The sequence below is a fragment of the Silurus aristotelis genome (assembly GCF_946808225.1).
Source record: "Silurus aristotelis genome assembly, chromosome: 28".
Classification (NCBI taxonomy): Eukaryota; Metazoa; Chordata; class Actinopteri; order Siluriformes; family Siluridae; genus Silurus; species Silurus aristotelis.
This window is the reverse complement of record NC_139601.1, coordinates 17,544,450-17,556,949: the sequence shown is the minus strand read 5'-3', so window position 1 is coordinate 17,556,949 and position 12,500 is coordinate 17,544,450. Positions and strand designations below refer to the sequence as shown.

The window sequence follows — 12,500 nt, the reverse complement described above, 5'->3', positions numbered from 1 at the left end:
TGACATCTGAAGAATTCTGAATAGTGTGTTCTTACTACTGACTCCTCAGTACAGTTCACTTACACACTCATAGAACACACACAAATACAAAATACACTAAATATGACACACTCAGTACGACACACTCAGTACGACACACGATACGACACGCGATACGACACGCACGCGATACGACACTCAGTACGACACGCAATACGACATGCGATACAACACACTCAGTACGACACGCAATACGACACACTCAGTACAACACTCAGTACGACACACTCAGTACGACACGCAATACGACACTCAGTACGACACACTCAGTACAACACTCAGTACGACACACTTAGTACGACACGCAATACAACACTCAGTACGACACGCAATACGACACACTCAGTACGACACGCAATACAACACTCAGTACGACACGCAATACGACACACTCAGTACGACACGCAATACGACACACTCAGTACGACACGCAATACAACACGCAATACGACACACTCAGTACAACACTCAGTATGACACACTCAGTACGACACGCAATACGACACACTCAGTACGACACGCAATACGACACTCAGTACGACACGCAATACGACACTCAGTACGACACGCAATACGACACACTCAGTACGACACACTCAGTACAACACTCAGTATGACACACTCAGTACGACACGCAATACGACACTCAGTACGACACGCAATACGACACACTCAGTACGACACACTCAGTACAACACTCAGTATGACACACTCAGTACGACACGCAATACAACACTCAGTACGACACGCAATACGACACACTCAGTACGACACACTCAGTACAACACTCAGTATGACACACTCAGTACGACACGCAATACGACACACTCAGTACAACACTCAGTACGACACACTCAGTACGACACGCAATACGACACTCAGTACGACACACTCAGTACAACACTCAGTACGACACACTTAGTACGACACGCAATACAACACTCAGTACGACACGCAATACGACACACTCAGTACGACACACTCAGTACAACACACTCAGTACGACACGCAATACAACACTCAGTACGACACGCAATACGACACACTCAGTACGACACGCAATACAACACGCAATACGACACACTCAGTACAACACTCAGTATGACACACTCAGTACGACACGCAATACGACACACTCAGTACGACACGCAATACAACACTCAGTACGACACGCAATACGACACTCAGTACGACACGCAATACGACACTCAGTACGACACGCAATACGACACACTCAGTACGACACGCAATACGACACTCAGTACGACACGCAATACGACACACTCAGTACGACACGCAATACGACACACTCAGTACGACACACTCAGTACAACACTCAGTATGACACACTCAGTACGACACGCAATACGACACACTCAGTAAGACACACTCAGTACAACACTCAGTATGACACACTCAGTACGACACGCAATACGACACACTCAGTACGACACGCAATACAACACTCAGTACGACACGCTCAGTACAACACTCAGTACGACACACTCAGTACAACACACAATACAACACTCAGTATGACACACTCAGTACGACACGCAATACGACACACTCAGTACGACACTCAGTACGACACACTTAGTACGACACGCAATACGACACTCAGTACGACACACTCAGTACAACACTCAGTATGACACACTCAGTACGACACGCAATACAACACTCAGTACGACACGCAATACGACACACTCAGTACGACACACTCAGTACAACACTCAGTACGACACACTCAGTACGACACGCAATACGACACACTCAGTACGACACGCAATACGACACACTCAGTACAACACTCAGTACGACACACTCAGTACAACACTCAGTACGACACACAATACAACACTCAGTATGACACACTCAGTACGACACGCAATACGACACACTCAGTACGACACTCAGTACGACACACTTAGTACGACACGCAATACGACACTCAGTACGACACACTCAGTACAACACACAATACAACACTCAGTATGACACACTCAGTACGACACGCAATACGACACACTCAGTACGACACTCAGTACGACACACTTAGTACGACACGCAATACGACACTCAGTACGACACACTCAGTACAACACTCAGTATGACACACTCAGTACGACACGCAATACAACACTCAGTACGACACGCAATACGACACACTCAGTACGACACACTCAGTACAACACTCAGTACGACACACTCAGTACGACACGCAATACGACACACTCAGTACGACACGCAATACGACACACTCAGTACGACACACTCAGTACAACACTCAGTATGACACACTCAGTACGACACGCAATACAACACTCAGTACGACACGCAATACGACACACTCAGTACGACACACTCAGTACAACACTCAGTATGACACGCAATACGACACACTCAGTACAACACTCAGTATGACACACTCAGTACGACACGCAATACAACACTCAGTACGACACGCAATACGACACACTCAGTACGACACACTCAGTACAACACTCAGTACGACACGCAATACGACACACTCAGTACGACACGCAATACGACACACTCAGTACAACACTCAGTACGACACACTTAGTACGACACGCAATACAACACTCAGTACGACACGCAATACGACACACTCAGTACGACACACTCAGTACAACACTCAGTACGACACACTCAGTACGACACGCAATACGACACACTCAGTACGACACGCAATACAACACTCAGTACAACACTCAGTACAACACTCAGTACAACACTCAGTACAACACTCAGTACGACACACTCAGTACAACACTCAGTACGACACACTCAGTACGACACGCAATACAACACACTCAGTACGACACGCAATACAACACTCAGTACGACACGCAATACGACACACTCAGTACAACACTCAGTACGACACACTCAGTACGACACACTCAGTACGACACACTCAGTACGACACGCAATACGACACACTCAGTACGACACGCAATACAACACTCAGTACGACACGCAATACAACACTCAGTACGACACGCAATACAACACTCAGTACGACACGCAATACAACACTCAGTACGACACGCAATACGACACACTCAGTACGACACACTCAGTACAACACTCAGTATGACACACTCAGTACGACACGCAATACGACACACAATACGACACACTCAGTACGACACACTCAGTACGACACGCAATACAACACTCAGTACGACACGCAATACGACACACTCAGTACGACACACTCAGTACAACACTCAGTATGACACACTCAGTACGACACGCAATACGACACACTCAGTACGACACGCAATACAACACTCAGTACGACACGCAATACGACACACTCAGTACGACACGCAATACGACACACTCAGTACGACACGCAATACGACACACTCAGTACGACACGCAATACGACACACTCGACACACTCAGTACGACACGCAATACGACACACTCGACACACTCAGTACGACACGCAATACGACACACTCAGTACGACACACACCCGAGTGTGAGATTCTCCCCAAATAGATTTCGCATAAACAGCAGGTTGAAGTTCTGCGCAGTTTACTCTGGAAAATTTTTTAAATGAGGGTTTGGTCCTGACAAATTATACAGGAATGCCAAAAATGACATGTTTGTGTGAGAATTTTCAACAAATGTGAAAACTTGACACACACACACACACACACACACACACACACACACACACACACACACACAGGTTATTATGTGGTTTAGTTGCAATAAAGCTGGTGAGGTAAACACCAGTGTGTGTGTGTGTGTTTAATTTAGAGTTTAGCAATACAGAACGCTAGCAAACACACTTCAAAATGGTTTATAAATAAAGCTGCGTAACCACAGGAGCGGAGATGATTTAAGCCTTAGCTGTGGCTGGAGAGAAGTGTGTGTAGATCATCCTCACACATCTGAAAGACACAGTCATCTACTGAAAAAAATAAACCTTCATCAGCTTCAATTTCAGACTCCATAAACAGACTCACACTTCCACTACAAATGTTTAAAGCTCACTTCTTATCTTTAATACATTTGACAGAGGTTTGGTTCTTCGAGATCACCGCAGCATTAAGGTTCTGATCCACATGCATAAGTGAGGTCATGAGGTTGATCACTAAGGTGTGAAGATAAGGTTGACAGGGTTGAAGGTGACTTAGATGTAAAAAATATATATACTTATTATTTCATGAGATAAAGCGGGTAGGACATTTTCAATGTCCTTGTGTTCTGTCATATTTTCTAATCATATTCAACTCTTTATTTTTTTTTAGATCTTTCAGGTGCTCCAGGTCTTCCTGGTGAACCTGGACCCCCCGGCCCACCTGGTCCCCCTGGTCCCCCAGGAATGAGTGTGATGGGTCATGAGGGACCAAGGGGACCTCCTGGACCACCTGGGCCATCGGGATATTCTGCACCTGGTAAGCCTGGAAGCCCTGGTGCCCCAGGAAAACCAGGTGATAATGGAATGCCTGGAGAAAGAGGACATACTGGACCTGTAGGACCCCAAGGGGCAAGAGGATCTCCAGGAGCCCCTGGAAGTCCAGGTCCTGCCGGTTTCTCTGCTCCTGGAAAACCAGGACCTCATGGTCTGCCTGGGGCAATGGGGCCAAGAGGAGAATCTGGTGCAAAAGGACTTCCAGGAACTCCAGGTCTACCTGGACAAAAAGGTGAACCAGGTCACGGTGTGCAAGGACGACCTGGTGGACCTGGCCCAATGGGTCCAGTGGGTCCTCCTGGTCAGTCTGGTCCACCAGGTATTGGAAAGCCTGGTGCAACTGGATACCCTGGGGAACCTGGAAAGCCAGGTATGCCAGGTAGAGATGGGGCGACAGGCCCCATGGGTGCACAAGGCCCAAAGGGACACACAGGTGCTCCGGGTATAGGTGCACCAGGTAAACCAGGTCAGAATGGTGCTCCAGGATTGCCTGGCCCAATGGGACATAAAGGTTTGCCAGGACCATCTGGACAACCTGGAGCTAGTGGTATTTCCAGTGCTGGCAAACCTGGAGCACCTGGAATTCCAGGAAACAGAGGTGCACCTGGTAGTTCAGGCGCACCAGGCCAGAAGGGAGAGGCAGGTGCAATAGGTTTTACAGGTCATCCAGGTGCTGTTGGGCCTGCAGGTCCAACTGGTCGACAAGGTGATAGGGGATTTCCAGGGGAAACAGGTCCACACGGACCTAAAGGTGATGCTGGTATAACTGGGGCACCTGGTGCAAAAGGTCAAAAGGGAGATCAGGGACCACAGGGCTTCACAGGCAAATCAGGTGTTCCAGGGGCACCAGGTCCACATGGTCCACCTGGAGCTACAGGATATCAGGGTCCCAAAGGTGAGCGAGGCTACACTGGGGCACCAGGCAGTCCAGGACCTATGGGTCCAACAGGAATGAAAGGCCATACTGGTCCACAAGGTGTGACTGGCAGCAGGGGTGAAAATGGACTTCCTGGAGCAAGGGGACCAATGGGGCCAGCAGGACCAACTGGAGCCCCAGGAGCCAAAGGTAATCCTGGTCTCTCTGGACCCCCTGGTCCAGCAGGACTTGTAACCAAAGGGCTTTCTGGGCCACAGGGTTCTCCAGGCATCCCTGGTTCAAGAGGTCAGGATGGTCGCCCAGGTCCAGCTGGACCCCCTGGCCCACCTGGTCCACCAGGTGAGATTGTTTACTATAATGAGAAAAGCATGCCCATCAAATCTGAGGTAATCCCTGTGAGACAGGAGCTGATGAAGCCACCCATGTCAGCCTTTACAGCTCTTCTCACCAGAGCTTACCCTAATGCAGGAACACCAATCGTGTTCAACCAGATTGTGTACAATGGAGAGAACCACTATGACCCCAGCTCTGGGGTGTTTACTTGTCAGCTTCCTGGATTTTATTACTTTGCTTTCCACATGCACGTCAATGGGGCTAACGCCCTGGTTGCACTTTACAAAAACAATGAGCCAGTTGTGTTCTCATATGATGAGTATAATAAAGGCTTTCTGGATCAGATGTCAGGTAGTACTGTGCTCATGCTGCACGAGGGCGATACCGTCTATGTCCAGGTTCCAGATGACCAGTCAAACGGCATCTACGCTGATGATAACATTCACTGTTCTTTCTCTGGTTTCTTGATCGCTTCAACGTGATTGTGTTTCCAAATAAAAATAACCTCAACAATTTAAAGTTAACTTTTGGTTTTCTTTAAAAGTGCGCTTTACTTTCTTTCAATATTTAGTAATAAATGTATTTTGTCAAAGAAATTTCTGTCCATGTAAAAGAAAACCATTTTTAAAAAGAAAACAACAACAACACTGAATTCACATTCTACTCATCATTACAGGAACACGGTGCTCTTGCTTTTAAACGCCTCACAACACCATCGCTTATGTGCTTGTCTTCAGAACGTGATTTATGTTTTTTTTTTTTATTATTATTATTATTTTTTTTTTTTATGAAAACACCTAATTCCATGTATACCCTGTACACCACATATAAAATATACTGAAAGAAAAACTATGCATTTATTTGCCACAATAATAATGCACGAGGTGTCTTATGTACATCATTGTGATCAACCAACAATAAAAAATGAAAATGTGACTGACTTTTTTTCCTGACTGTTTGTCCTAAATGTGTTCCTCCTGACTGATTCTCCTGAAGATTCCTCTGTCCTGTTCTACATCTTTAAACTAAGCGTTAGTGAGATGAAACCTTCGGCGTACCTCTAAAGGCCGATGTGTTGTAGTTGTGATCGATGGCGGCCACCAGGTCCTTCCATAAGTCTGGTGTGACCTCCTTTCCTTTCTGTTTATCAGGAGAAGAGTGGGGTGTAGAATAAACCAAATTCTCATGTAAAGGACAGAAATCATATGAATGTGTCTCTTTGTCCTCACCTTGTCCAGCATGTCCACCACCCGAGCACAGAGCAGCGCCCCCGGGAGGTCAAAGTAGTTATCATAAAAATAATATTTAGCTGAAGAAAATAAAAAGTGAAGAAATTCTGATTTATACAAACAAGGTGTGTTTCATAATTTTCAGCTAACTCAAACTGTGTGTGTGTGTGTGTGTGTGTGTGTGTGTGTGTGTGTGTGTGTGTGTGTGTGTGTGTGAGTGTGTGAGTGTGTGTATACCAGATCGTGTGAATGTAGTGTTGAGGTTGTTAAAATGTTTCCATTCTCTTTTCGGACCGTAGTGCTTCACAATCTCCTCCGTGCTCAGATTCCGTGTTCCATGAGTCGCCCTGAAATCACACAAACAGGAACATCAGATCATTAACGCTGTTAATGCAGTTCAGTGTGCAACTTCTCTTCACAATTTACACAGTATACACAAAGCAAAATTTACACACACTGCAAAATATATACACTATACACACTCTACACAATATACACACACTACACATTATTCACAGCTCACCTCAGCACTGATCCATCCTCAGCCAGTTTGATCAGGTTTCCCACCTCGAGATCCACCACCAGACCTTTAAAACTGGACACACATACACATGAAACACACATAGAGGACATTCACACACACACACACACACACACACACACACACACACACACACACAGGGGACTGAGTGTTTATTAATCCTATATAATAAGATAAAAAACTATATAATGTAAATGTTTTGCTCTTATGCTGTTTATAACTTTATCTTGAGATGAACTACATAGCAACAAACAAACACACACACACACACACACACTCACCAGAAATCCCAGGTCTCTGGAGTCACATGCAGCAGATCTTTATCGTAGCCTTTATGCTCCACGAGATATAGAGCAAAACTCTCATAGATTAGCTGCAAACACACACACATTGTAATATCTTCTGATCAATCTGGTTATTCGTCAGTACCCATGAATCTTCTAGTTCTAATGTTCAGATGATGTGTGTGTGTGTGTGTGTGTGTGTGTGTGTGTGTGTGTGTGTGTGTGTGTATTGGGAAGATGTATCATATAAATTATTTACCAATTACACACAGACAACAGCCATCACAAGAACCAGACAGAGACCACTAGACACCATCAGAGATCATTAGAGGACACCAGTCACTATGGCTGCTATTTACTGTACAAAGTTTTATAGTAACTCTCTAATCATACCTGACACACAATACTGTCATTTGCACAACCATGCACTCTCACACTTTATGTACATTACTGATCTGTATCCCTATTTATTACCCACACTGTCTATACTGTCTCACATTGTCTGTATTGTCTTGTATAGTCTGTTTTTGTCTTGTCTTGTCTGTTTTGTCTTGTATAGGTTTTATTTATGTCTGTACTTTTGAGAGTCACTAACAGCTGGAACCAAATTCCTTGTGTGTGTCAACACACTTGGCCAATAAACCTGATTCTGATTCTGATGAAAGACCATCAGACATCATAAAAAACACCAGAGGCCATCAAACGTCATTAAACACCATCAGACACCAGTAAAAAACAGCAGACACCACCAGGGTATATCACACACCATCAGACACCAACACAGATCATTGAACACCACAACAAACACCATTAGAAAGCATCAAACATGATCAAAGACCATCAGACACCATTACAAATGCAGACACCACCAGACACCAATAATGACTATTAGACCCCATCATAACAAGATAACATAACGAGATATACCTTAATTCGTCCCACTGTGGGATGAGTACAGGTTTATCTTATCATAAACTACCAGAAAACATTACGATCAGTGACCACCAGACACCATTAAAAACCATAAATGACCATCAGAAACCATTGGAAAACACCACTGAGCATCAAGTATAATCAGACACCATCAATAACCATGAGATATCATTAGACATTAGAGACCACTGAACCCATCAGAGACCATTATATACCACCAGAGCCCCGTGGAGCACTGCCGCATCTCACCTGTTAATGATGACGTCACATTAACTCAAGTGCAAAACATTATTAACCCTTAGCTGCAAGGCTGGACTTCCCAGCACACACACACACGCGCGCGCTTTTACCTAGAGGGTCTGCACCCTAGCGTTCCATCACCATGATGATGACGATAATGATGATGATGTATGGCTCTGACACAAATGACAAGCTCTCTTTCACTCTGCAGCAGATATTACAGTGTGTGTGTGTGTGTGTGTGTGTGTGTGGACTCACCATGCAGGTCTCCTTCAGATGGTAGCGGCAGAGTGTGTGATCCAGATCGAAGCCGATCACATCGCATTCCTCCAGGCTGAAAAGATCACTCATAGCTGATCACCTTCTAAAGCACTCAGATCTCAGAGCTGTGTAACACACAGCCGGTCCGGGTTCAGCTCACACTCTCTCACACACACACGCACGTTCTCTCTCTGTGACACACACTGGACTGACTGTGTGTACTGGACTTGTGTAAATCATCACACAGTTGTGTTAGTGTTTGTGTAGCGGTTTTATAACTTGTATTTTTGCCATTATTCATTCAAACACGTTTTTGTACTTACCCACTTCCGGGTTCATGCTTAAAAACGCATGCGCGACGCCCGCCAACGTCATCACGCCCGAACTAACAATAACAGCATGAGTGTTTATGGGGGTAATAAGTGTAGGAGTGTGTATGGGGGTAATAAGTGTAGGAGTGTGTATGGGGGGTAATAAGTGTAGGAGTGTGTATGGGGGTAATAAGTGTAGGAGTGTGTATGGGGGTAATAAGTGTAGGAGTGTGTATGGGGGTAATAAGTGTAGGAGTGTGTATGGGGGTAATAAGTGTAGGAGTGTGTATGGGGGTAATAAGTGTAGGAGTGTGTATGGGGGTAATAAGTGTAGGAGTGTGTATGGGGGTAATAAGTGTAGGAGTGTGTATGGGGGTAATAAGTGTAGGAGTGTGTATGGGGGTAATAAGTGTAGGAGTGTGTATGGGGGGTAATAAGTGTAGGAGTGTGTATGGGGGTAATAAGTGTAGGAGTGTGTAGGGGGGTAATAAGTGTAGGAGTGTGTATGGGGGTAATAAGTGTAGGAGTGTGTATGGGGGTAATAAGTGTAGGAGTGTGTATGGGGGTAATAAGTGTAGGAGTGTGTATGGGGGGTAATAAGTGTAGGAGTGTGTATGGGGGTAATAAGTGTAGGAGTGTGTATGGGGGTAATAAGTGTAGGAGTGTGTATGGGGGTAATAAGTGTAGGAGTGTGTATGGGGGTAATAAGTGTAGGAGTGTGTAGGGGCGTAATAAGTGTAGGAGTGTGTATGGGGGTAATAAGTGTAGGAGTGTGTAGGGGGTAATAAGTGTAGGAGTGTGTATGGGGGTAATAAGTGTAGGAGTGTGTATGGGGGTAATAAGTGTAGGAGTGTGTATGGGGGGTAATAAGTGTAGGAGTGTGTATGGGGGTAATAAGTGTAGGAGTGTGTATGGGGGTAATAAGTGTAGGAGTGTGTATGGGGGTAATAAGTGTAGGAGTGTGTATGGGGGTAATAAGTGTAGGAGTGTGTATGGGGGTAATAAGTGTAGGAGTGTGTAGGGGGTAATAAGTGTAGGAGTGTGTATGGGGGTAATAAGTGTAGGAGTGTGTATGGGGGTAATAAGTGTAGGAGTGTGTATGGGGGGTAATAAGTGTAGGAGTGTGTATGGGGGTAATAAGTGTAGGAGTGTGTATGGGGGTAATAAGTGTAGAAGTGTGTAGGGGGTAATAAGTGTAGGAGTGTGTATGGGGGTAATAAGTGTAGGAGTGTGTATGGGGGTAATAAGTGTAGGAGTGTGTATGGGGGGTAATAAGTGTAGGAGTGTGTATGGGGGTAATAAGTGTAGGAGTGTGTATGGGGGTAATAAGTGTAGGAGTGTGTATGGGGGTAATAAGTGTAGGAGTGTGTATGGGGTAATAAGTGTAGGAGTGTGTATGGGGGTAATAAGTGTAGGAGTGTGTATAAGGGTAATAAGTGTAGGAGTGTGTATGGGGGGTAATAAGTGTAGGAGTGTGTATGGGGGGTAATAAGTGTAGGAGTGTGTATGGGGGTAATAAGTGTAGGAGTGTGTATGGGGGTAATAAGTGTAGGAGTGTGTATGGGGGAAATAAGTGTAGGAGTGTGTAGGGGGGTAATAAGTGTAGGAGTGTGTAGGGGGGTAATAAGTGTAGGAGTGTGTATGGGGGGTAATAAGTGTAGGAGTGTGTATGGGGGTAATAAGTGTAGGAGAGTGTATGGGGGTAATAAGTGTAGGAGTGTGTATGGGGTAATAAGTGTAGGAGTGTGTATGGGGGTAATAAGTGTAGGAGTGTGTATAAGGGTAATAAGTGTAGGAGTGTGTATGGGGGGTAATAAGTGTAGGAGTGTGTATGGGGGTAATAGGTGTAGGAGTGTGTATGGGGGTAATAAGTGTAGGAGTGTGTATGGGGGGTAATAAGTGTAGGAGTGTGTATGGGGGGTAATAAGTGTAGGAGTGTGTATGGGGGGTAATAAGTGTAGGAGTGTGTATTGGGGTAATAAGTGTAGGAGTGTGTATGGGGGTAATAAGTGTAGGAGTGTGTATGGGGGTAATAAGTGTAGGAGTGTGTATGGGGGTAATAAGTGTAGGAGTGTGTATGGGGGTAATAAGTGTAGGAGTGTGTATGGGGGTAATAAGTGTAGGAGTGTGTATGGGGGTAATAAGTGTAGGAGTGTGTATGGGGTAATAAGTGTAGGAGTGTGTATGGGGGTAATAAGTGTAGGAGTGTGTATGGGGGTAATAAGTGTAGGAGTGTGTATGGGGGTAATAAGTGTAGGAGTGTGTATGGGGGTAATAAGTGTAGGAGTGTGTATGGGGGTAATAAGTGTAGGAGTGTGTATGGGGTAATAAGTGTAGGAGTGTGTATGGGGGTAATAAGTGTAGGAGTGTGTATGGGGGTAATAAGTGTAGGAGTGTGTATGGGGGTAATAAGTGTAGGAGTGTGTATGGGGGTAATAAGTGTAGGAGTGTGTATGGGGGTAATAAGTGTAGGAGTGTGTATGGGGGTAATAAGTGTAGGAGTGTGTATAAGGGTAATAAGTGTAGGAGTGTGTATGGGGGTAATAAGTGTAGGAGTGTGTATGGGGGTAATAAGTGTAGGAGTGTGTATGGGGGTAATAAGTGTAGGAGTGTGTATGGGGGTAATAAGTGTAGGAGTGTGTATGGGGGTAATAAGTGTAGGAGTGTGTATGGGGGTAATAAGTGTAGGAGTGTGTATGGGGGTAATAAGTGTATATGTTGCACTGGATACTGATTCAGATACAAGTTGTGTGAGTTGTATTTTATTAAATAGATGAAAATAAATCCAAATGGAAAAGAAAAACAGGCAAAAGTCAGATGATAATCAAACAACAGTAAAAACTTGGAGAAAAACTGTGAAACTGTGAAAATGAAACAGAAGCGCAAAATTTCACTAAGCAGAATATATTTTATTTTCTTTGGTTTTATTGCCAGGGTTCACCCACACACTTCCGTCTCACTCGTGGATTTCCAGTTCCTCGCCAGCCATT

At 44.9% G+C, this 12,500-nt stretch overlaps 2 protein-coding genes across 2 annotated transcripts in view; one reads left to right on the top strand and one right to left on the bottom strand.

The window, feature by feature from the left end:
- The window catches only part of col10a1b (collagen, type X, alpha 1b), an 11,503-nt gene extending 4,856 nt beyond the window's left edge, over positions 1-6,647 (top strand). The window contains exon 3 of the mRNA XM_083533537.1: positions 4,338-6,647. Coding sequence (XP_083389663.1) covers positions 4,338-6,193 — 1,856 coding nt within the window. The 3' untranslated portion in view covers positions 6,194-6,647. The remainder of the gene's footprint in view (positions 1-4,337) is intronic.
- Positions 1-9,578, bottom strand: part of nt5dc1 (5'-nucleotidase domain containing 1) — a 36,164-nt gene extending 26,586 nt beyond the window's left edge. The window contains exons 1-6 of the mRNA XM_083533543.1: positions 9,197-9,578; positions 7,763-7,854; positions 7,464-7,535; positions 7,178-7,287; positions 6,941-7,020; positions 6,770-6,851 (exon numbers count right to left, since the gene is read on the bottom strand). Of these exons, the coding sequence (XP_083389669.1) occupies positions 6,770-6,851; positions 6,941-7,020; positions 7,178-7,287; positions 7,464-7,535; positions 7,763-7,854; positions 9,197-9,289 (529 nt within the window). The 5' untranslated portion in view covers positions 9,290-9,578. The remainder of the gene's footprint in view (positions 1-6,769; positions 6,852-6,940; positions 7,021-7,177; positions 7,288-7,463; positions 7,536-7,762; positions 7,855-9,196) is intronic.
- Between the last annotated feature and the right edge of the window lie 2,922 nt (positions 9,579-12,500).